Genomic DNA, 26,643 nt, shown 5'->3' on the forward strand with positions numbered 1-26,643 from the left:
TTTTACTTCACCAGCCAGTGTAGTCCCTGCCTCTTGACTGGGAGCCAGGGACGACTCTAGATTTGAAAGCCTTCAGCAGTGTAGCTGCTGTGTGCTTCTGTTCCCAGGATTAAGTTTAGAAAGTCAAATGAAACACAGCAGTGCAGGTCTTATCAGTCTTTGTAATGATCCATATATTTACTGGTATTATCAAGGACGAATTGTTACCACAGCAAGGTGATAGCTCCGAAGGAACCAGGAAGTGCACTTGCAAGTGACTTTCCAGCCCCATGGATGTCAGTAGAGTTTCTACTGTTAATTTAAAAAATGAGGATGAAATTTTGAGCTGATTTATACAGCCCCTGAAGGGCTTGAACTTTTAGTGTCTGTAACAAATCTGTACCATAATAAGGTCAAGAATAAAAATGAAGAGGGGCAGAAAGCAAAGAGGAATCCAAGTAATACTAAACCTGATTTACTGTAATGTTGTTTCTAGCATTTTCCATAAAAGGGAGATCCACTTCTGAAGAGGCAATCCCAGAGGAGCTGATGCCTCAGAGTTAGAAATGGGAAGCGATCAAACCTGAACACCAATGCCAGGCTGCCCTCACACTCAGCTTTTCTGTGGGGGTATCTGCCCTGACACTATGGGGAAGGTATGTCTGAGGAAGGCTAGCTGTTAGAAGTCAAGTACAAATGGAGTCTCTGTATTCAGCAGATTACAAAGCAATCACAGCTTCTACTTTTTTTAAAGTGGAAGACATGTTTTCCCTTGATTATGCAATAAATCACTTAATATAAGCATTAATAACAATTCCTAATGGATCTACATGGTTGTAAATTATTCAGAACTGGCCTTGAGGATGTAAGCACAAATCCACACAAGTAATTATCGAATTTGTACAGACTTGCTAGAGTGTGATAATTTGGGAAAAAGTATCGAGATGTTATCATGGTTGAGAGTGATGCTCCTTAAAAGTAATTCTTGTTAGTTTCCATACAAGAAACCTAGCCTGTTTAGCAGCTTACACCTCTAGCATTATTTCTTGTTTCTGTCTTCTGATTGGGTATTAACTGGAAAGGAGATAGAGTTCATATTTAGCCAGGATGAGGTCAGCACAAGGGGAAGAATGAGTATTGTTATCCTTAGAGCTTCAACAACAGGGCCTTTACTCTTCACACCTTTTTGCACTTTAAGAAAAGAATAGCCTTGGATAAGTTAAGAAATGACATCTGGACTCCTGGTCTGGACATACAGCTCATCCCCATGAAGCACGCTTCTTGGGGGTATTTCTCCTTGGATCTGGGAGAGCTGAGGAAAGTTTGTCACTTGCATGTGGCTGCAGGAAATAGGACTTTCCATTGGGGAAGAGGAGCTTTCTGTGCTCCTGCAGCACTGGCAGACGTTACTCTCAGGGAAAACTAAAAGCTGAGAGCAAGTCGCAGGGGGCTGCCACACTGAATGTGTTTTTCTCCCTATTTTCTTAGGACAGACTTTTTAATGATGAAAAGCACAGGGCTTTTCTCTGCAAGACTTGCATTTTCAGTGTTCTCTGAACAAAAAGAGAGATACTGAAACATGAATGTTTTAAAGGAAACAGTATGCTGTGAATAATGTTGACTGGAAATGCTGCTACATGTTTGGGGTGGGGTTGTCTGTCATTGGAAGTCATAAAAATACAGCTGTATATTATCTATCGGGGTTTGGTTTATTCTGGAAGCAATTTTTTAAGAAACTGAGCATTATTTATTGGTGTGTCACAGTACTGTTTGGACTGTTCTAATTCCAGTCTCCAGCATTTTTACATTTCAAGCCATGTAGAGGAGAACAATGCTGTATGGTGCATCTACCCCAGTTCAACAGAGTGGACTCTATCCAGACTCTGAATATATAGTGTTTTTTTTGTTGTTTCTAGCCACAGCCATACTTTTAAAATTATTTATAGTATTCTAAAATTTACTCAGCAAAAGCTATTTCATGCTACAGTATTTGATTCAGGACTCAAAGTGTTCAAAGTATCCTTCAATATGCTTCAAAACCAGTTTATTTTTTACAGGGGCAGTAGGAATATTTTGCTTTCACAGTGGGAGACCAAGTTTGACAGTTGTATTTTTGCTTTTCCTTCAGGATGTGTAAAAGGAGTCGCTGGGGAAGTGTGGTTGGTCACAACAGTCTGCATTTTGTATGCAAGCATGTAGGTGTGTTTAAATGTAGAAAATGGCATTCTAGTTGGATTTTGTGTTGTGAAAAGAGTGAGAATGATTTATCTGAACAGCAGCAAGACTTTCTCTCCCTCCCTGCCGTAGTTGGGCAAATAGCTGACCAGCTCACAGCCCTCCAATCACCCGGGCTGCCGAGCCTCCACCCCCAGCACCAACAGCTCTCACACAACCTACAGCTAGCTTTCAAGGCAAATATTTTAATAAAATCACTTTCAGTCATTACTTTTCCATTTCAGACGGCAGAATTTCGGGACTGGGTAAGAGAAGCAGGAGTTTGCCCAGCAGAAGTTGCTCTGGATCAGGTTTGTAATGAAGTTTACTCAAAGATGTAACCTGAAAGCAACATAGCTTAGCATAGGAAACTTTGCCTTTAACAGATGTGCTTTTTGAGTAGCAAGAGCTGTGGTATGCATTATTAAATTTAGTGACATTACAGCATTAGTGTGCCTCTGACAAAGTGCAAATTACTATGTTAATATCTAGAAGATGCAATTTATGTTTTCCTTCCTAGTCTGACTGGAAGGTGTTGCTGCTTTTGGATGATAAAGCTTTCCTTTTCCTTTTTATACATATTAGACTTCTGTTACAGATGCTGCTTTTCAATTTTAGGGCTTTAAGTATTATTTAAAGACACTACTTTAAATATTCCAGAACATTAGGAATTTTGTGAAAGTCTTGGGCACATCAATTTTCAGGACATCTAATACTTGCAGTTGCAGTAAAATCAGGTATTGTCTGTCCATGTGTATGCACAGATACAAATCATAGACTGTATCTAGTTCTTCTTAATCTCTGAATTCTTTTACTTTAATATATTATTGCACTAGATCTAATCAATGCAATACTGTAGTTTTGAGTAAGGCTAAATGTACTTCAGAGCAAATGAAAAATTTCTTATAAATTCTACAGATGGAAAATAGAAAATATAAACTTTCACAGTTTTTTCAGGACAATGAGGCTGACAAAAGACTCCAAAGTAATCTGTACATAATCAGTATATATTTATATTTTTCAGTTTTCAATATGTTACAAATTTATTGGAGCATTTTCTCCCTAATTGGTATGCTGTTTGAAATACTAAACTACTGCACCTGACATTTATAATACATAATAGTATATGATATTAGATCAACAAAATAATTTATAAGTAAAATATCTTTAAATTATTTTGCTTCAGGAAATCTTTAAACATACATCTTGATAGCAGTATTAAAACTTTCATAAGTTTTATATTGCTCTATAACAGTTGCTTTCCATAAAAGACTTTTTTATCTTAGAACCTTTAACAGAAAATTTTGTACTAAAAGGTGAATGGCAACTGCAGCACAGTTGAAGTTTAACCAAAAGTTTTGCTTGGGTTTGATAAGTACTGACTTAAACCACTTATTTAATGTAATTAAATTAAAATGTTATTTTAATGTGAGACTATGGTGATACATAGTATAACAGTTACTTTTTTGCTTTAATATCCACCTGTTGTTTGTGTTTTATTTTGGAGTAGGAGGTTGTTAGGCTTTTCTTACATGGAAACTACTTTACAAAAATGGTAGGTTTTATGTGACACTGAAGTAGACAAAGCAGTTTTAAAGATGAACAGAAACTTTACACATGGAGACTATGTCCCTTGTATTGTGTTTGTAGCTACAAGTTTTTTGACACCAAATTTTTCCTGCTAGAAGAGGGCTAACAATAGACGACCAGTAAATGTTCCTGATCATCCATCTGAATGGAAGAGCTGGTACAAATTATAAGGCTGAACACTTCTTCTTGGGTTAGCATTCAGATGCATGGTGATCAAGCAGTAAACTGGTTTCAAAGGCTGAAATTAAGAAGAAGTATCAGCAGCTACCATAGAGAAAAACTTCAAAACAATAAAGAACAAAAGAGACAGGGAAAGTATCTGTGCTTATTCAGGTACTCTGACAACATGAATGTGATGAAGAAGCTTTCAGGGTTTTTTTTCCCCCTGTGTTGGATAGATCTGTCCAATTCCTTTCCTGTCTAAACAAAGTCCTCCTGTCCTGCATGTCTCTTTGTTGCACGTGTTTGAAAGGGTAAAATTGTAAACTGCAATGTGGACAGTATTGCATTTCTTTCTAGGAATGCATTAAAGGAAGGAGGAGGCTTGAATATGGCCTGCAGATTGGTCCTCAAGTCTAAGGCAGTTGAATTGGGACCTCCCTTTTTTGGAGGACTGTTGGAGGTGTATTCTGTGTTATAGAGTAATCTGTAGCTAAAGAAAAACTTAGTCCAAAAATTATTTCAGAAGTGCAGTGACCCAGCTCACGCAAAGCTGCCACCTCCATTGTACACAGCAAAAGCAATGTGCCAAGGTCAGTGACAAATGGACTTCATCGGTGTTTGCTTGTGACAAATGTCTCTGTAAAGTAGAATTCACTGAAGTGGAGCCTAGCATGGATTTGAAGCATGGAAGAAGCAACAGGTTGGGTCTCCTCCTCACCTGAACTAGAAATAAGTGCACACTGTTTGTTGGTCAGTGCAAGGGCATTTTGCTTTTTTGTTATTTATCAGTAATTTACTATGACTAAACTCTGTATAAGCTCAAGATTCAGTCTTTACTCTGTTTAAACTGCATTAACAACTCAGCTCACCCTAACCAATTGCACTTTCAGGCTACATGTCTAACTCTGTTGTTCAGAGGCAAGTAGGCATCTAAGTCGGCTCTAAGAAATGTGGGACAGGTGCCTCTGAGATGGCTCAGAAGCACTGTGAGCTCTGTCAGCTAGAGAGCATTAAGAGGGCTCACTTCCTTCTTGACTGATTACCTAATACATTACCAAAAAATAATTTCCCAGGCTGTCAAGTGTTCCTCTCCAGGAAGGCTCAGAGAGGAGCCAGTGCTCATCAGCTAGACATGTTGGTCAGTGCTGGTGGAGCTCATGGTGGCAGAGGCAAAGAGGAAGCAGAGGCCACAGCAGTCTGCTGGGATGAGGCAGGCTTAGACTGCAACAAGGAAAGGAGGAGGTAAAAAGGAGCAATTAGAAAAACACTGAGACCCACTGGTCAAAAAGTAGGAGAGATCATGTTTTCCATGTTCACTTACACTACTTCATGTTCCTCTCTGTCCTGAAGATCAGCAGAAAAGGAAACAGATTTGCCTGATCATGCTGGCACAGGAATAAGACCCTTTTAAGAGCTTGTGGTTGCAGTCAGTGTAAGCTTATCTAGGACAATGCTGCCACCAAAAGGCGCACCCAGCTGTTACCTTCTTTGCATCTGTAGGTTAGTATTTGAGCGTGAAGCCTGCTCAGCCACAGCATTCTCATGAGCTGTGCTTATGAGTCAGCCCAGGTTGTTCTCTTCAGGTGGGTAATGCGTTAAAGGATCTATCTTACAAGGGACACCTCAGGAAAAGGTTAAACTTGTCAGTGATTTCTGAAGACACTTTGTCACCGCCTACATAATTTCGTCCTACACAAAGGCCAAATAACGTCATAAGCTTATCAGTTCTTCCCGCTACGTGTTCCTATCAAGTATGAAGTGATCAATACCGGAATCTTTGGATGTCTTGGCCAAACCTGAAAGGAGCCGTGTTTGAGGTAGTGCTCTGCACTTGGTACACAGCAACAGAAGTTGTGAAGCAGCGTTCAGACATTGATTCTTATGCAGATGTGCATAATAAGTATAGAAAACAGTGTAAGACATTTTGGATTGCAGTGGTCACTGTAAAAGTACGTGTCTTCTCCAAGTCTATGTTAGGATGAGTATACCTAAAAAGATACATTTATCTTGCCTATGAGATTATTTTTTTTCTGTACAGAGTTTGTGTCTTGAACCTTGTCTTTGGTTGTAGTCCAGTTTTTGAAGACTAAAGAAGAAAGGGTGGGTTTGAGTCAGAACAGGTGTTTCATCTTACTGGCTTGTGGCTAGCAAGAACCAGCCTCTTGTTCTCTCTGCAAGAATCAGAGAAAGCAGAAGCAGAAAAAACCCCCTCCTGTTTTGTCACAATTATTCCTTCTCTGCAGAAAAAACCATAGTATCACCCACCTGGCCACTGTGGTAGATTACCAACTTCAGGACTTCTTTTCTCAAATTGCAAAGGAGCAGAGCAATCTGTTTGAATAGTGTTCTCAGAACAACATTTGCCGGAGTAGTTTTTCCTGTTAATGAAATACCAAAAGACCTATCACTTGGGGAGGAAAGAAAATAATTCCTTAAAAAAATGCCATGTTTCTGTAAAATTGAAATTGCTAAGGGGAAGGGCATGGAGTCACAAGAGCGTTGCTGCCTGACATCATGGGCTAAAGCCTAATGAGTATATTAATACAGCATCTAAGTGATTGCTACAGCTTCAGAAATGTCATAGAAAAAAACAACACCATAGTGGTCTTGGGAATACTTGTCAAAATACAGCCCAAGATAGACAAACCTGGCTTTGGGGGAGTGGAGTGCTTTAGCCTCTGGCCCAAAGAAGGACTGCTCTTACTGAAGAGTTCAAGAGCTACAGGAGGGGATTTTGTCTGGGCTGTTCAATGTAGATTCCCTTCAGAAGAGCTTATGCATGTCTTCTGTCTGCCAGCATGCACATCATCTTAGTTCTGAAGCTGATGTGTGAAATCTCAGTGGATGAAGTCTATGTACCATGGGCAGATACTTATCTCTGAGAGTCTGGCTGGCTGAAAGTACTGTATAATTGCAGCAAAGCTTTAGAAAGTTGTCTGTCTTGCCTCCTTCCACTGTCCTAGGGCAGCTATCACCTTCTTAATGAGCCTTAAGCATCACTGCCCAGAGCTATTAAATTCCATTCACTATCCTTTATCAACTTTCCTTTCCTTGAAAGAGAATGGAGACCTTTTTTTTTAAGGATGCTCTTTGAAGACAAGTGGCATGTCAGTGTACTTGGGGAGCTATAACAGGAATAGAGGGAAAATGTTTCTGCACAGAGATCTCTTTCACATCCAAGGGGATTTTTTTCAACCAATCTCACTTTTAGGATGGCAGTTCTCTTTGTTCTAGGATCAAATGCTGGTAAGGGAGCTATCCATCTTGATGCAAAGTCATTGCTGTTAGTGGATGAACTATTGTGAGTAGAAATGCTCATTGCTGGTAAAGGAACTGATACAGACCAGGGAGGAATCTACCAGCAGAATATCTTTGAATAAATAAAAAAGATTTTCAGGTCTCAGGAGGGTTCCACTTAGCAAATCATGAACAAAGAATAAGATATTTACCATATGGGTTGCAAAGACAAACATCAGTTTGGGGAGATGACAGACGATATTACTTAATTCTTACCACACTCCTAGTCATCAACAATACAATTCAAATGAATACTTAAAGAAAGACAGAACTTGTACATTAATGCTGCCTCTTTGAGATACTCTTTTCTACGGGATGCCTATGTCCGGCCTCCCAGGTAAATGCTTTGGACCCTCAGCTATAATTTTTTCAAGTTGAGAAGCAATGTCACTGCTGTGCCTCCTAGCAGATGCCCATATCACAGGTCAGAGAAGCGCTGCCCACCTGCTGGCCTTCAGGACTTAGCTGGTCGCAAAATCTGAGCTTCTGTGCAAGAGCTGATTGCACCCCACACTACGACGTGCACTCAGAATATTGAAGAACTGCAATTGGCATGGGATGAGCAGTTATCCCATCAGGTTCTGTTAGATGCCTGTTAGGGAGAGGTGTACGAGCTTCCTTGTAAAGATAATTAGTTCTGGGATAATTAGTCCTTCTTGTGGGAAGGAGGAGAAACTATTTTAATCTCCTTTCAAGCAGTTCTTACTGAAGCAAATTCTGAAGGCAAAAGCCAGGTTATTTGGAGGCAAAAGGAGATTGCATTGGCTCTGTCAGAATGCTGTATTTAAAAACTTTTGGTGTTTATAGCCTTGGTGTTGGAAGTTTTAGATCTTAAAAATCCTTCTGTGTGTTGGTGCTGATCCTTGTCTTAAAAAGTCCTTAAGATATATGAGATAATAGATGTCTGTTCTGGTTCTGGTTTAGAAATGGTTAAAAAGTGTCTGTCAGCAGATAATTAGAAACAATTTCTTCTTTTTTTACAGCAGTGTAGTAAACCTAAAGATAATGGATATCTTTCCCTGGGGAAATAAGTGCTAAATATAAAGTTAGGAATACTGAATCCCTAATATGTTTCCTGAGGAAAAGCCACATACTAGCTTATTTAATGTCATAGAAGAATGTAAGTATATTAATAAGTAGGCATGATTAAAATTCTTTACGCAAATATGTTTCTTTAGTTGTTTTTCAGCAATGTCTATGCTACCTTTTATGTGCTCTAATGATTATTTTTATTTCAGAGCTCTACATCCACCATGTTGCCCTGTGGACCAGCTTTGTCCTTTGTTCGGTGTCTGGTGCGGAAGAAGAACGTTGGTGGTGAAAGCCTTGAGGACTCCAAGTTGTGCCGGTGCTTATCGACGGTGGACCTTATAGCCCTGGGTGTAGGAAGTACCCTTGGGGCTGGTGTTTATGTCCTTGCTGGAGAAGTAGCCAAATCCAATTCTGGACCTAGCATCGTCGTTTCTTTCCTCATTGCTGCGCTGGCATCTGTGATGGCAGGTCTCTGCTATGCTGAGTTTGGTGCTCGCGTTCCCAAGACTGGTTCTGCATATTTGTATACTTACGTAACTGTCGGTGAACTGTGGGCTTTTATCACTGGTTGGAATCTTATTTTATCCTATGTTATAGGTAAGCTTAAGAACAAACATGGGTCTCAAGGGTTTCTGAGGCAGCAGATATAAGATGCAGATTTGGGTCAGTCTTTCTTTTCTGTCTCTGTACTTTGCTAGTATTGTTTTTTACTCCGGCTGGGAGCAAATAACCAAGGTAATTCGATTAAGTTATTTCCTCCTGTGCATCACCATTGTAAACAGATTGTTTTGTAAGATGCTTTTGCAGATCATTTTCAGTGGCATGGAAGTTCAGAGAAGATACATAGGAATAAACAAGATTTCTTTGCTCTCTTTGATCAGCAAGAATTATTTCAGTAAAATCAATAAGCATATTTTTCTGAATACACACACCAAGGACATTTACAGGAACCCCATCACTTTCACTTCAATAAAGTAATGAAATTTAAGTACTAACTTACTACTATAACCTCATGCTAATTAAATCATGTCCTGTCATATAATCTCATCAAATACAGAGTTCACCAGATCTGAATAAAATCAATGCTTATATGGCAGATATTCAAATAACTATTTCATTGCTTTAGCAGAAACAATGTTTCTTGATTCAAAAATGTTTTCTTCTAGAGGTACGTGTTCTGAGCATCCATTATATTGTGTGTAAGCATGCCTAGCTGTATATATATGCCTAACTACAGGACTGTTGCCCAAATCACCACAAAATCAATATGCCAGAGTATTGTATTGAAGTGTATTTCGTGATAGGAGAGTGGTAAAAATAAGGTTGTATTAGCCATGGCCACATACCCTCTTTACCAGAGGATAGTATTAGTCTTAAGTACTGCCTCCAGCAATGTATGTCTTACTAGTGATTTTTTTGCTTTACTTCCAGGTGAACAAACTTTCCTTCATGTTCTTTCTTAAACTGCTTTCTTATACTGCTTTATATTGTTTAACAAATGCCATATTGTAACTTTAGAAACAAGTCTCTTCCAGGATTTCATCAAATATAAATGATACAGAAATAATTTCTGCAATATTTTGGGAATATATGAGGTACAAATTAGTATATTTTAGTTTTAGAATATTTTATAATTTAACTATGTAGAAAAAATCTACAATGTTAAAATCTCTATTAAAAAAAAAAATCACTGTTTTAACACGAGCTCTGCTTTTAAAAATGCAAATAGTTACTTTAGTCACTAGTTTTATTTCTTTTTCAGTAGAAGTAACTGTGTCCTTGTATGTATGCAAAACCCTAAACATGCATGTATTTTACGAAGGTACATCAAGTGTAGCAAGAGCCTGGAGTGGCACCTTTGATGAACTTCTTGGAAAACAGATTGGTCATTTCTTCAGAACCTACTTCAAAATGAATTACTCTGGGCTAGCAGAGTATCCTGATTTCTTTGCTGTATTTCTTATATTGCTTTTATCAGGTAAGACACATATATGGCTTCATTTATGGTGGTTATGATGTCAGAGTGTTTCTTACAGAAAGCAAGTCCTAAATTCCAGTTTGTGTTTTATGAGAAATACCTTCACAATGTCCAAGATGTTTACATGTGCATGTGTCTATTGACACAATGACTCTGGGAATCTGATTTTCATGTGCACCCTCTTCTTTTTTTTTTTTTAAAGCTGAAACATGAAATAATCACTTGTCAGTACTTTTTCAAAAAACCCACGATACAGATTGATGATAACAGAAAATTATACAGTCTTGTCTGTTTTTAATGTCTTTATCACTGGTAAATGCTTTCAGAGGGACCTTGAGGTTAGGCTCTGTAGTTTGGTAGTGTGATACGCTCTCCTTAAATGACATATTGTGCATGTAGTGAGTAACTGTAAGAATTTTTTCCCTCTAAATTGTCAACTTACTGAGTATAAAATAACGCTCCCCTTTTAAACTCTTCAAAAGAGTTGTCTAGTCTAGACCTCGTTTGAGCTAAAGGGTACTCCAAGGTACTGGTGTGGCCCAACAGACTGGTTTGAAACCTGAGTAAACCTTGCATGACTACTTCACTCAGTTCTGTTTCTTTTACATGTTTACTCATGTATCATGTTTCTAAGTCATAAAAACTGACACCAGCTTTTTGAGGGATTGGAAAGCTCAAAAATACTGCAACTTACTTGCGTGTTTGCATTTCCACAAGGCAAGGAAACAGTCTTACTGCCACCAGGAGAGAAGGAGGCATTATGTGTATTTTACAGTGTATAGTTTGTTTTCAGCCAGTGCTGGAAGCATTTCAGTATTCAGTAGAGGTCTTACCCGTATGTCAAGTATTTGTTGTGTTCCGTCTCTATTTAGACCAAACAAAAGCGGGAGCTTTTCTTCTCTGGAAAGTGAAACTGAAAAGTTATATTTGTATAACCTTCTGTTCTCTTATTCTATTATGAGGGGCTTTTTTGGACTTACTACTAGAGAAATCATTTCCATTCAACTCCTAACACTAGAATGAGTGGCCAGTGCACCCTAAGCTTTTCTTAGGTCTCTGTACTTAAAAACATGAATTCCCACAGTAGTGAGCCTTAATTTATGGCTGTGCTTGTATCTTCAATTCATTTATTCCTCCTGCCTCTTTTGGTTTTGTTTGTTTTACTACAAGAAAGCAGAGAACAAAAATTACAGAAGGTGCTGAAGTCCCTAACTGACAAATGTTTGAGAACTACATTATTTAAAAGATTTAGGATGTCCCTACACTGTGAGTCACACTTTGGTGTAGGTATTCCCAAGCTTACTCAAAACCCATACTTCCACAAGTTTTACCCCAAATTTTTGAGGTGGTTGTCATATGGTCAGTAATGTAAGCCACAAGGAAGTAGCAAAAGTAGAGTGGAATCTTGAAGAAGTTAATTGTACAATTTTAAGAGTAGAATATTACTTAAATGCATTCATTTTGTAGAAGTTTTTTTTTTTTTTAAATGCCTTGAGATTCAGGAGAATTTCATGCTTGAAAGCAGAACATAATTTGTGAATTATCAGCTTTAACAGTTGGTGCGGAGTGCTCTGTATCTGCAGTTTGAAATATCTGGCAGTTTACTAGACAAGGTTTAGTCCAGCATCCTGCCAGGCTTGTGGTTCAAAGTTGCCTATAGGACCAGTTCCGAGCCTTATGTCTTCAGGAGTGATGGGACTGAATTTGGTATAGCTGGAATGGACCTTTCATTTTCACCTCCTCCAAAAGAAGGAGGAAGAAAACAACCTTTTGAATAGCAGAGCACTCCACAAACCAAATTATGAAATGCTGATATAGATGCTGCCATCTTGTATTCCTTTTCTCCATTGCCATTGCTGCTTCCTAACATTAGTAGTATCAATTCTTGATAGAAGAAGTGTTTCTCCTGTGGTTCTTCACTGCTCCTGCGCTTGCATTTGTGTTCTGTCTTTTCATCCTCACCATCATTCCTTCTTCACTTCTTTTGTGCTTGTGCTGTGAATTACCTCTCCAGGTCTCTCTGTAAGCAGCCAAACCACCAGTGAATAAACTGGGTGGAATTTACCACTGCTGAGAGGAGGGGCAGCAGGGATGGCTCAGGACTGTGTAGACTGAATAATTGGATTCTGAGCTGCGGAAAGCTGAGTCATAGGAGTAGCAGATGATGTTTTACAGAAAATGTGATGTGCTAAGTACAAGGGAAAGTCCAAAGAAATCTGGATTTATTTTTTTTTTTCATACTGTATTAAGCTGATTGAGACACTGCCTTCTTGGGAAAAACAACTCTAAAGAAAGCATACACCTATTTCCAGTTAAAGTGCCATTGATGAAGAAAACTTGAGCAGCTCATTTGATAACTTCTGTATCATGATAAGATAGCAAATGTCTCATTAGCAGAGTCAGAAATTTTTTAGACATTATCTTGAGGGGCTTAAAATTTTCAGACTTAATCTCTAAATAATGAGGGAAAGCATGTATGTGATATTAGTGGAAATGCTTAGTGTGCAAAGAACCTGTGGAGGTTTTCCCAATGTCTTTAATGTTCCCTGATCTGTCTAATGACACAGTAGAATCCTGCTGGAATGACTTTCAGGTGGTTAAAATGCACTACTCTGCAACCTAAGGCATGTGTATTTTGTGTCACTCTTTTTTCTAGAATCTCTGCGAATTAGTGTTTATGAACAGGAAGTGTGCATTCCTGTCAAAGGTTGTACTGATGAGCTAGGGAATGAGACTCTTACACTGTGATGGATATGCCCTGAAAAACTTAAAGTGAACAGATTACATTATTCCTCTAATAATTTTGATTATTTTTTTAATCTAATGAGTAATTATGTGAGAAATAGATTCTACCAATCTGTTTTTACTAAGCATAGAATTCTTGTCATTTTGCTCCATCGCATAACATAGAAATACGAGTTGGAATCTCAGAAAGTAATAATTGCTCAAAGTACTTTTAAATACTTGAAGAATACCATTAATGAAGCTTTGTGTTTTTTGGTTTCCAATACACTTATCTGTTGCCATGCTGTCAAAGAGTCTAGTAAATTTGTGCTACCGCTTTATAAAACTATAAAATATAGTGCTGTTTTATTAGTGTTATTCACAGTACTTGCATGTGTATCTTCTTTAAAATGCCATTTTATTAGTTAAAAGGGCCATTCACTTCTATGAAATATTTTTCTTTTATAGGTCTTTTATCTTTTGGAGTAAAAGAATCTGCATGGGTGAATAAAATCTTCACTGCAATTAACATCTTGGTCCTATTCTTCGTTATGATTTCTGGTTTTGTGAAAGGACATGTTGACAACTGGAAAATAAGTGAAGAATATCTCATAAACCTTACTGCAATAACAGAGTAATTTTATTTTTTAAAATCAATTTACTTGCTCAGATTCCAAGCAATTTTCTGTTATACTTGCTTTTGTGGTATTACAGATATTGTATAAAATGAAAACTTTGTCAGTGGGAACAATAAAATTTTTATTCCCTTAAAAATTGTGGGTTTTTATTATTTTCTTGTTTGTAGTTTCCTTAAAAAAAAAATCTTATTTCAATACTCTTGTCCATAGCCATTTGAGAGGTTACTGGCTTCTCGTCCTTAAGTCACATAGTAACTGCAGTATGCAAGTATGACAGCAAGAGTTGCCTATGCCATTAGTGTTTTAATGTTTTGCCACAAACTGCAAAGTAAGATGATAGTTACTTGATTCATGTATTCTTACATTTTACTGTTATTTTTGTCTTTTTTGCAAGCTTTGACATAAAAATGTCTTCTCATACAGTTTTGTAAAGCAGAATTCAGTCTTAACAAGAGTTAACAACATGCTTTTCCAGAGTGGTAGGAGAGAAGGATTCATGTGTTTGTCCTACCAAGAATAAAGACATAAGATTTGTTTCTGTTGTATTTTTTGTTCTTTATAGGAATTGCTCATCTTCTGAGAATGTGACAAGTACATATGGAAGTGGTGGCTTTATGCCATATGGTTTCACAGGAACATTGGCTGGTGCTGCAACCTGTTTTTATGCTTTTGTTGGATTTGACTGCATTGCAACAACAGGTAGAGTGTTTATATGTGTGTGTACATATGTATAGGTACATATGTATGACACACTTCTTTTTGTAAAGAAAAAAACCCCACAAACAACATAACAAGCTGTCTACTGCTTTCTCCTAAACCTCCTTCAGTCCTTGTAGAATGAGTCTGAGTTCATTCCTGAATGTGGCTATCGTTCTGGGAGGAGGGAGGAGATTTTATTTACTTTATTCATTCCTCTTCTAAAGTAATTAATCGTTGCCTTCTAAGTCTGGGAAGTGCTTAGTATACAACTTTTTTGCCCAAATCATGTTAATCACCTGATCACTTTTACAATTCCCTGAGATGAGGTATCTCTACTAGATCACTTTTACAATTCCCTGAGATGAGGTATCTCTACTAAAGGCTGGCTTGTATATCGCTGTTAGGGAACGAGTACATTGAACTCATAAATTGTAAGTAACTAACTAGAAATGATGGACTTTGAGTACTCTAAATATAGAATGCATTTTATGTCCTTTAGCTTACCTCTATTTTTTAATGCTATTTCTGGCAAGAAACTACTGAGTTTTGTTCTGTGTCACTAAGCTTATCTTATACAGATTTTTAAAACTTCTAGTACAAATAGCTTTACAAAGGATTTGTCTTTGATTTTATCTTTTAATGTTGAAGGTTTAAATAAGTAAAAAATTTTGTTGGGGTGGGTTTTTTTTTCCTTTTTTTCAGGAGAAGAGGTCAAGAATCCTCAGAAAGCCATACCCATAGGAATTGTGGTGTCCCTGCTTGTCTGCTTCATGGCTTATTTTGGGGTTTCAGCTGCACTGACGCTCATGATGCCATACTATCTACTAGATGAGAAAAGTCCTCTGCCAGTAGCATTTGAATATGTTGGATGGGGTCCTGCAAAATATGTTGTAGCAGTGGGATCCCTCTGTGCTTTGTCCACAAGGTAAAGACATTGAAATACTAATTTTATTGAGAAAAGCTGACGGAAAATAGGTGACATTTAAATATATATTCATGCATTAATTTTGAAGGCTCAATTCATGCAAAGGATTTGCAGTAAGTTTTATAAACATATTTTAGACTTAAGCAGGTCTTGGTCACAGCAGGTACATTAATTAAAGTTCCTTTTTTTATACTGTACTGTTATTGAACTCTACCTCTTTGGCTTATTACCCAAAAGTGTTTTATTAAAATACGTATTTTCAGACATATGACCTGCAAATTACCTTTATTAACTTATAAAATAAACCTCACCCATTTTGTCCTTTCTTGCTATCCCCTCCCAGTGACTCAGCAGCTTTATGGGCTCTGTGTATTTGCAGGCAAAACTGAAGAGATGATTTAAGTCGCTCCACTCCTCATCTTCGTTGCCTATCTCTGTTTTCCTCCAGTAGCCATTCTGTCTTCTGACATCATCTCTTCCTGTGGTTTCTGTGTGGGTATTTCAGATGTAGAAAATATGATAATTTATTTCCCTTAGTGAAACTCTGGATGTAACCTTAACTTGATGTGTTATTTTGATTCAAAAGATTAGGGAGGGCATGAAATATATTAGTATGTGTTCATATATATTACACCCCAATTGTAATGTGGTATAAACATTTTCATAGAATAGAACATTGCTTGATAATTGAATTTAGGGATAGAAAAATGCTGATGCCAGTCTTCTATCTGAGCTTATGTAGGCAAGGAGTCATTTATGTGAGCTGCAATGGTAAGAATACTGCTTGCCTTTCCACAAAGGAAAATGGCATATCTGTTTAAGCACTATTGCTAACAGTACTCTTGAGACAACCCCGTAAGCGTTAGCTTGAAGTAGATGAGCACACTGACTGTGGACAGTGATTTAAAGGAAAGTAATATTTTGATGTAGGAGGGGATAGAAAAAGGAAATAGTTCCAGAATGACATTAAAAGAATTGTAAGGCTGGCTGTAGAATGTCATATTTACACAGTTCATTCTGGGACTGTAGTTTTTTTCTATCTAGTTGTCATGGCCCCTCACTTTGGAGGGATTTACTGAATTTTTCCTCTATATTGATATATAGTAAAAGTGATACATATATGCAGAAACTAGATTAAAGAAATTAATACTGGAAAACAAAATGAACTGAGATGGTAAAATGCTTTTTCAGAAGTTTGACCTGCTGGTGTCTTTTACCATTTCCATATTCTGAAGAATTATTTTAACTCATATGGAGAGGTTAATCTTTCAGTCTGTTGAGTGATGTCAGTTTCGAACTAAACAAAGGAAATTGTATTTCATATTCCTCAATTCAGAGGTATACTTAAAAAGAAAATGTTGGGATTGTTGCTTTTGGTCCTTTACCTCTTATTATGTTATGACATGAACTCATAACAGGGTAAAGATGTTTGTTAATATTTCTGTTATTTAAGTGAATGTACTTGAAGTAGGGTGGAATAAATAAATTTTACAAAGCCACAACAGAAAAAAAAATTGGCAGTGTATTTTAGAAGTATCTTTATTTAAAAATCAATTGTCACCCTGATTTAGGAAACATTGTTTTTTGGCAGGGATATTCAGACATCAAAATCAGTTCATGTGCAGTGAAACTTATGTGTGTCTAACCTTAATGCTTGTGTCTCACAAGCATTACTGGAGGTACTTAGGATCTGTGGTATGTAAAAGCTGGGCCTTCTGTTGAAGTCGATTCCCTAAATTGAGAAAGGCAACTATTCACATGGTGAAAAACTAGTGTGCTTGCTGCAGAGGTTATACTGGCTATGATCTTGCCTTTTGTCCTTTCAATGTTTTTGGTTTTCTTAATTACAATTATTTTGCTCTGAGGGAAAGAAACCACCTAATTTAAGGAGTATGTTTAAAATGAGCTTCGAGTTATCAACAGTCTAAAAGCTTTCTGTGTTCTGCTAATAACAAATCTAAGTTAATTACCTTTACTTCTTCCAAAAAAAGAATCAATCCTAATGAAGCTTGGCTAGAGGTGCTTTAATCGAAAGAAATAATGTGCCCAATATAACTGTATGGTGCTTACTCTGAACTACTGTTAATCAGCAGCCTCACGTGGAAATGTAAGGTGTAAGAGATGCTGCTAATGCATATTGATTTACTGCTGCTGACTGACAGACTTTCTCCAGGAATACTAAAGCTTAATTGCATAGTTAGTGTGACCTGGAACATATTCCTGGTCCGCTAATACCCAAGAACTACAGTGATGACAAGAGTTATTTTGCTAATCTGAATTATCTCCAATGAGGCAATTACATTACCTAAATTAATTAGGAGAAAAAAAAAAGCAGTCAACTTTATAGGGAAAAATAAATTTCTGTTTGTGTCTAAACTGTAGTATCTTGGGCTATGGGGCTTTCTGGTTTTGTCTTACAATCATAAATTTTGTTTCTATAAATGCCATTCATTAACATTGTTTATCTTGTCCATGATACAACTCTGCATGAACTGTGTTTGCCATGTTGCATGTGTTTGCTTTTTACTCAGTCTTCTTGGATCCATTTTCCCAATGCCACGTGTAATCTATGCTATGGCGAAGGATGGGTTGCTTTTCAAATGTCTAGCTCAAATCAATTCCAAAACGAAGACCCCACTAGTTGCTACTCTATCGTCTGGTGCGGTAGCAGGTGAGACTAAGAGTTGATCCTTGTAAAGAAAGGTGCACTGCTAAACACATTGCCTATATGGAAACAAACCACTGTTGTGCAGCTTTGATTTGCTTTGGACTGAAATGATCAAATCTCATTGTCGCCAGGTAAAGTAGGCTTCCAGTAACACTTTTCTCTACCACAGATTTTGTATTTGTTGGTTAATCTCAAGTGCTTTCAAAGCCTAGGTTCAAAATAGACAACAACCCAAAACCAAGAACATCAGTCAACCAAACAAAAAACCAAGAGCAGCAACACAGAGCCTAAACCAAAACTATACCTAAACCCATTAACTCTTCCAAGCTTTCTTTTTGTGTAGTTGGGTTTACCAGTAAAGCATTGTGCTTTTAATAACCTGTATTTGAACTATACATTTTTCTGTTCTAGTCTTCTCGGCTCTATGTTCCCTTTGCCCCGAATTCTGTTTGCCATGGCACGCGATGGTTTACTCTTTAGTTTTCTTGCCAAAGTGAGTAAGAGGCAGGCACCAGTTTCTGCCACCTTGACAGCAGGGGTCATCTCTGGTAAGCTCTCAAAGCCCGTGTTACTTAAAACTGAGATTTAAACACTCTATGCACGTGCATGGTAATTTATAATTTTGAAAAGGGCTGCTTGTTAACTTCCCTTGCATGTATGATGGGAATAAAATTACCAAGTAATCACAGGGTGTAAGAACTCCAGATCATGCCAATCATGGTGGTGGTGATGTCCTTAATGTCACAGAATTCAAATTTTTTTTTTTTTTAATATTATCCTCTTGTATTGTGAATAAGCTCGTTACTTAATCAGGGTCTCTTAGGCTGATGCTCTACTTACAGGGCTTCCTCGTCTGATGTACACCTATGTATTTATCACACCTATAAGTGGGGGAAATGACTGATGTTTTTTATTATGAGACATGAGAAAAAAATTATATATCTGCAACAGGATCAACTTTTGTGTAAAATACAAAGATTTTTAAATTTTCTTCTAACAAAAAAGGGTTCTGTTTTCGTTCAAACCAAACTGTGGTTGAGGAGTATGTGTGTGTGTTGGGGGGTTATGTGTGTATGCACATATATGTATGCACATACATGCGCACATATGTTTTAGCAAAACAGCATTTTCGGAGCTGTTGCCAACTCTTACTGTTTCATAAAGGCAAATTTTTAATATACAACTGTTTCACTTTTGTGCATACTTTTTGCAGAGGTATATTAGTTGTGCCCAGATTTCGTTGTCATTTCAGTGGGATGTATAATTATGCAGGAAAACTGGGAGCTCTAGAAGTTTTTACCTCAAAGGCAAATATTTAAGTCTTAAAAGTAATTCAGATATTAAATCCATGCCTTACAACATTTAGCAACCCTGGCTGAAATTTATATCAAATAAGAGGTTCAGAACTGAGACTAAAATGTTACTGTTTATAGTCAGGGTCATCCTCAGATGCCACAAGACTGGAACTGCTCACACTGTGTACTTGACGATACTGTGGGAAGGCACAGTCAGTGTCCAGGTAGTTCCCACATGAAGCATTATTATCAGTTCCCTTTTCTTTGGTCAGAATACACATAAATTGCTTAGAATTACTTTTTGTGTTTTGACTGTATTATTTGATTTTATGTTATTGACTTTTTCCCCTATAATAATTTGGAATTGCAGTTATGTGGGATGAAATGAACATCTTTGTCTAAAATTGCAGTAATGATGATGAGCAAAAAATCCCCCATGTTACCCAGCTGGTAAATGGGTATAGTTATACAACCCTGACTATAGCTATGCAGCCGTCATCACATGGACTGATTTTAGACAGTTTGGGAAATTTGACGTGTCAACAACTCACCTGAAGACAGCTTTATCTACTGCTGCAGAAGGAGTAATTTCTTCTTCTGTTTTTAAAAAGATGCATATTTGGTAACTTGTGGTCATAAATAATTTTGCCAGAATGGTTACAGATGTGTGCAACAGCTTATATTATCTGACTTTTCTATTCATTCATAGCATTGGTAGTTTCAAAGCTTTAAGAACTGTTAAGGAGATGTTTGGCCCCTTAATTAAAAATATCAGGTCAAGACTAGAGCTGAAGCAATTGTTGGGTTATTACTGTGACTTCCCTTTCACATGTGGTAACCACGATTGGGAAACAATGCACATCGCAAAATGTTTTGGTGTCAGTGCAAGGTTTCCTCACCATAAATTGATCTACCAATGTTTGTTACAACTGGAGTCAAATTAAGAGCAGTGGAAAAGCAATACCGTGTCTTTTTTTCTCTTAGTCAAAAACTTAGAGGCATTTTTCAGTTTGGTTCTAGTGGAAAAGAATATTCTGGGCTACAAAGTAGCCTTTCAAAGCTAGGATTAAAAATATAACTATTGTACGTGAAGTTATAGTAGGTTCTGTTCTTTCTCAGCTTTGCTTACTTATGCTGTTTGGAGCATGCAATGCAGTGAGGTGTTCAGAAATTGACCCTGTAAATGACTTTTTGGATTTAGGAACACCCACCGTCATTAAAGAAAACAGGATAGTCTTCCTTCCCTCATTGGAAAAGGAGACTCACAGATGAAATAAAACTTCTGTAACACAGCAGTCTTGTTTTCAGAAGATCATATTTTGCATTCTCCTTCAGGATCAAATACCAGAGGAATATGTGTTTGAGTGTTTATACCAGTCAACAAATATATTAACAAACATGTAACATAAAAATTTTTTTATAAGTATTTCTAAATATAGAAACATATTCTAGGTTTCGTATACTTACAGTGTATGAAGGCTACTTTTAATAGTTTCTTTTGATGTTGAGGTGATTCAAGAGATTATTTTTACATTCTTTCTGCATCTCAGTAATGTTAATAAAATACAAACATTTTAAGAGGTTCTTTGACCACATATATTTCAAATCAATTTGCATTAGCTTTTCATTTAGTGATGACTTGTGCTAATTTCTTTATGAGCTATGTGTGTCTGTGTGCAAACAGCATAGACAAAAAGAAGACATTCCAGAATCTCCAAAAGATTATGGCATTAGCTTTTATAAACACAAAGACTGCTGTAATTACTCTCAGTATCATGGATATTTCTGCCTCTGATTTCAGAGATCTTAAGAATATTAATTCTTGTGAGATTTTGCTGACCTTTCCTGAAGGCCACTTGAACTTAACTTTTTTAAAATAAGATAATCAGTTTTAAAAACCAGACAAAACTATTTTATTCAAGACAGTTCCTGAAAGTCCTCTTTACATAGAGCTCTTTCTCAGCTCAGCACAAATTTTACATACCAGTGACTGACTGGGTCAGATCACTGTTCTTGTTTTGCAATTGGAGCCATCCTCTCAGCTTTGGTAAGATCCTGTTGCGGGATCTGAACCTTATACTATAAAACTGTATTTTTAATGTGGCCCAAATTCAGCAAGCCATGTGTGCAAATACTTATGTCAAAGGAAGTCCTATATGAACTGCTTGATAATGCAGCATGACTGTACAGCTCATCAGTGCATACCTATAAGAATGAGATTCCCAACTGTAAGAAATTAGGATTGGGAGTGTTGGCAATGACTTCAAAAATGTGTTTTTAAGGATTACCATGATTTTATTTATACTGCTGTCAGTAAAACAATGTGAAGTTACAATGCGGACAGATTTCAAAAATCTCAGCCCTTAGTATGTCAGTCCCATACAAATTTTGCGTTTTCTTTTTTTTCTTTTTTAGCTATAATGGCATTTCTGTTTGACCTAAAGGCTTTAGTGGACATGATGTCTATTGGTACACTTCTTGCTTATTCACTTGTGGCAACTTGTGTCCTCATTCTTAGGTGAGTCAAAACCACCCTTTCTGTGCTACTGTGTTTTATTTTGTGTTGGTCAGTGTATAAGCAGAAGTGACATTTACAGTGTATGTTTTTTGCTGGATGATAGCTAATGTTAATGTTAGCTGTATGCATATAAACAATTACTAAGAAGCAATGACCTATCAGAGAAAATACTGATATATTGTCATCTCACTATTGTAGTTATTCAAGTCAAAGCTTGATGTGAAATCTAGACATGTTTTATTTTCCAGAAGATGTATTGGTCCAAGCATTAGTCCCAGAGGTACTGGACGTAAACTTGGGTCCAAAATTCAATGAATGATACTTTGATATGAATACAATCTATGCTGTACATCAAGCCTATTACATTATAGGGGCTATATGTGAAAGGTGTACATGTTCTAGGTAGTTCAAAGGATGAACAAGTTAAAATAATTGCACAATCGCCCTTGTTGGAAATGTAAGGCCAGACAAACAATTCAAGATGTGATAGCCCTAGAAGAGAGTACAGATATTCTCTCTCAGTGAGTGAGATTATAAAAACTTGTCAGTAAAACTCTGGTATCTGTTCTGTTTGTAAACCTATGGAATAATATTGATATATTAGTAGCTACAGCTTACTTGTTGTGTATTGCTCTTTTTAACTTAAAAAGTCCATCTTTATTACTTAAGGTTAAGTAACTTTGAAAAGTATGACAGGTTAAACTCAGCTCAAATTCAATATTGCAATAATTTACACTTTAAAAGAGAAGATTATTTTATCCCACAGTGACTTATTTAACATATGTATATTTAAAAATACACTAAAAGTCTAACAAAGCAGATGTAAAATTTCAGTTTATGCCAGTTAGTATGCTTCTTACAGTATAGAAGGCAACTCAGAATGAACTTGCCACTGCTGAAAGAAGCTTCCCTACCCTTTCCATGACTTTGATCACCAGACCCTGTTCCCTCTTTTTGTGCAAGTCTGATCATGTATCTAACCCACTGGTGCATTCACATAGCTTAAAAAAATATCCCCCAAAATTCCCAGACAAACCCAGCAAAAAAGTGAGTTGTGACTAGTAATGTATGCTGTTGCATGCAGTTATAAACTGGTAAATTTTAAATCTCTACTGCAAAGAATTTAGTATTTAAATACATTCCTAGAGTCACATTGCTTCAAATCCCAAAGTAAGTTTCTGTTTGCTTTATGCATAGGTACCAACCCAGTTTAACTTACGAGCAACCAAAATTTTCTCCAGAAAAAACAGCTTTGGCTGCATCTGAAAGGGAATCTGCAGTAAGTGAATCACAGATAAATATGATACAAGAGAATCACTTCAGTCTTCAGGCCCTGATTAAGCCATCCAGTTTACCTACCGAGCAAACTGCAACTACCGTTAACTTTTTAGTGGGTCTCTTAGGTAAGTATTCTCCTGTCCAAACTCATATAATGTATTAACATAAATAATGGAATCATTAAATTAAAAATCTAGTGATAACGTGCCTTCTTTCAGTTATAGTTAATGTGTCATTCTGCAGAATGATTTTATACTTCTTGATAGATCTAATCTCTAGTCTACTATATTTTCCTTCAATTAAACATTTTCATGATCACATTTCAGACTGAACCCTGCTTTCATTCTTCTTAAAACTCACGTCGTCTTCAATGCAGAGATTAAATGACCTCTTTCCCATTTCCATCATTGTGTTTTTCACACAGCTTTCTTGGTCTGTGGCTTGAGTGTCCTCACTACTTACGGGATTCATTTCATTGCTAACTTGGAGCCCTGGAGTATTGGCCTTCTTGCTGTGCTGGTGGCATCCTTCATAGTTACCATTCTCCTCATCCAAAGACAGCCTCAGAACCAGCAGAAAGTGGCCTTTATGGTGAATAACATATTCTCGATGTTATTTTCCTAATGAGAGGTTTGAATGGATTCTAACAAGTGGGAGGGGGGCAGAGAGAGGGAGAGAGGATGGTCCTTTTTCAGGCAGTCTGCCATTACTGCACTGCCACTGTCACAGGTTTCTTTGGTGAAGGTAAGGGTAGTGGATGCTCGTGGCTGCATCATTGGCATCCACTCTAGATTTTTTCAGGACTAGAGAAAGGGTTTCATTGCCCACAGATTGAACCAGGACCATGGCTGTAGAATAAGGCTGTAGCACTGATGCTGGTGTGAACACCTGCTACTAAAAACACTGGATTTGGCAACACAGATCTCCTACGTATTCCTTCAGATGTATCCTCAAAGCGCACCTTTCTGAGACCCAAGTAATTTTAGACCTCAGTTTAAGCACTTAGAAACTGGAAAACAAATCAGAAACCGATTAGTGTACAGTCACTTGTCTGTGTTGTGTGCAATGCTTTGGACAAAGTATAATCCTTTCATTTTGAGCCTTCACTTATGTTCTAAGATCAGTTATTTAATGGCGTATTTAATGGCAAGAATAAAGTAGAGTGATGAAGGTCTAGGAATCTGGTGGAGTTGGGGAGCATTTCAGAAAGAAGGGATATATATAAATACATATTATTTTTCAGCAGTAGATACAGAAATTCATTAATATATGTTCAGCACAAATTGAAAAGTTTTTCTACACAGCCTTAGAGAATATATGTTAAACATAATGTATTTTAAAAGTTTAAGATATGTAGAAACTGGTGGTTAAAATTTCATTATATTCCAATTAAAAAAAAGATTAGTTCTTTTTTAGTGATTAGATGTGTCACCTCTAGTTTGTCTTGTATAACTGAAGTGTGACATGCGAGAAATTGTATTTAATACAAACTTATTAAATATTTCCTTTTAGGTTCCACTATTGCCATTTTTGCCATCATTCAGTATCCTGGTAAATATTTACTTGATGGTACAATTAAGTGGAGACACTTGGATCAGATTTAGCTTCTGGATGGCGCTTGGTAGGTACTTCTGTTCATTTCAGTCAGCTCTTACATTAAGACTTATGAATCTTGTCTTAGAACATTTGATTCTCTTCCTTCAAATGTTTGAAAAAAAGTCTGTGTTTTAATAAAAGTCAGCTGATATTTCTGATCAAAACAGAAGCATGCCTCAGAAGGGGTATTTATATGCAGTTAAAATTGCAAAGACAGTTTTGAGGTAGTAGGAAGAATCAAAGTTCTACGACTAAGTCCAATAAGCCCCTTTTTTTTTCTTAATTAGTATAGCTAAAATTGCATAAAGACCTGTTGAATCATAGAATCATTTGGTTGAAAAAGACCTTTAATATCATTGAGTCCAACCATAACCTGTCCACTACTAAACCATGTCCCTAAAGCACCTCATCTACCCAACTTACTGAGGGTACACTCAATCCCCTTGTCCAGGTTGTTGATTCAGACACTTGAAGAATAAACTTGGTTTGGGAAATATGTTCAGCCATAGAGTAACTAACTGCTTTTTAATGCACTGCTCGCCTGAAAACCCTATTTTTTTTTCCTTTTGGAAGGCTTCCTCATTTACTTTTCTTATGGCATCAGACACAGTCTTGAAGGTCATCGTAGCGATGGAGATTATGATTCTTGTTCAGAAAATAGTGGGTTGCAAGAAAAGAACCCTGTGGAAGAAATGGATGAATCTGAAAATGCAAATGAAAGTGATCAGTTTCTTGCACATGAGAGGACAAGTGAATGTTAATCTATGCAAACATACAAGTCTTTTAAACCTTTAATTGACATTTTACTTGCGGACTGAAGTTTCAAATGCTTTCTGCCAACATTGCGCCTCTTGAAAGTGTTTAGTACAAGGTCTGGCTGATACTTTGGACAAGCTGCTAATCCATCTTCCTCATTTCAGAACTGACAGAATGGAGATTAATATTTAAATTTTAAAAAATGAAACAAACAAGAGAAGTACCCTTTGGCAAGAAAAAATTTGGATGCATTGTTTGAACTGTCATCCAAAACACTGGCAGTCACAAAATATGAAGACTTTTAGAACTCCCTGCAAGAAGTTCTGAATATTCGATACTGCACTGTGAACACAAGTGCCTTTCATACTTTCTCCTTATCTCTGTTACGTGTTTTGGTCACAATCTAATAGCTTGCTTTCTACAGAAATAACTCTCACAGTAGATAAATTGCAGACAGACTTGGAAAGTATTTGCAAAATTAATGGTAATTATACAGATGTGATACTTTGAGAATAGTAAAGGATCATATATTTTTGTTAAAAAATAATTGCTTACCTTTAGTACTCAGTAGTTATGGAGAACTCAGACAGTGAAGATACTTCAAAGGCTTTTAGTCCCTCTAAATAGTATTCAAGATTTCTACTTATGTGAATTTCTTTCCTTTCAGAGATGCTGTGAGTATAAAATAATACTCCCAAGAGGAAGTATGTTATTTTCAGCAAACAAGTCTGGGAAATAATCTGTTGGTCACAGTACTAACAGTGGCATTCATATGTGATTTAGCAAGTATTGTGCTTTTGATTTCAGAAAGGCCAGGATTGTATCCCTGACTACATAATCTGGCACTTCGATACAGGAGTCATCAACTTTTCCTCCTTACTACTCATTTATTCCCCCTATACTTTCCTCTCCATTATCACGTGGCAGAGCTGACATTTCTGAGATTAGTCATTACACATTGCTTCTCCTCAGAAAAATTAATACACAAAATCCCAGTGTTCTTTTCAGATGGAAGAAAAGGTTAAAAAAACAGAGACCCGAGCTTTGGAAAAAATCCTCATCAAAACAGGACTTCAGCGCTTCACTAAGCCTTGAACATATGTTAGCACAGAAGGTTTTTTGTGATCCAAGCCTACATCCACAAATCCATTTATGGATTTATGTAAAGAACCAAATTATTGCAGCAGTGCTGAGTGAACAACTATTTTAAAGCTGAAATGGCAACTGTTCTTTCTACATAAAAGTCGTTACATGTCAAAGGCACTCAGATATTTTAACACTTTTTCTCAGCAAA

At 36.9% G+C, this 26,643-nt stretch overlaps 1 protein-coding gene across 2 annotated transcripts; it reads left to right on the forward strand.

Annotated features, from left to right (window-relative positions):
- Window positions 1–8,486: 8,486 nt before the first annotated feature.
- Window positions 8,487–25,746, forward strand: SLC7A2 (solute carrier family 7 (cationic amino acid transporter, y+ system), member 2). 2 transcript variants are annotated; one of them, XM_010192652.1, is made up of 11 exons: window positions 8,487–8,871; window positions 10,097–10,252; window positions 13,445–13,610; window positions 14,177–14,313; window positions 15,016–15,238; window positions 17,770–17,909; window positions 21,617–21,719; window positions 22,917–23,122; window positions 23,422–23,588; window positions 24,510–24,618; window positions 25,167–25,746. In XM_010192652.1, the coding sequence occupies exons 1-11, from the start codon at window positions 8,496–8,498 to the stop codon at window positions 25,352–25,354; spliced, it is 1,971 nt and encodes a 656-aa protein (XP_010190954.1). In that variant the 5' UTR covers window positions 8,487–8,495; the 3' UTR covers window positions 25,355–25,746. The 2 variants fall into 2 exon arrangements, with proteins under 2 accessions (XP_010190954.1, XP_010190955.1); XM_010192653.1 differs by lacking the exon at window positions 17,770–17,909 and adding an exon at window positions 18,318–18,454 and having other exon boundaries at window positions 8,494–8,871; window positions 25,167–25,354.
- Window positions 25,747–26,643: the final 897 nt, after the last annotated feature.

The sequence above is a fragment of the Mesitornis unicolor genome, unplaced genomic scaffold (assembly GCF_000695765.1).
Source record: "Mesitornis unicolor isolate BGI_N332 unplaced genomic scaffold, ASM69576v1 scaffold44579, whole genome shotgun sequence".
NCBI classification, from domain to species: domain Eukaryota; kingdom Metazoa; phylum Chordata; class Aves; order Mesitornithiformes; family Mesitornithidae; genus Mesitornis; species Mesitornis unicolor.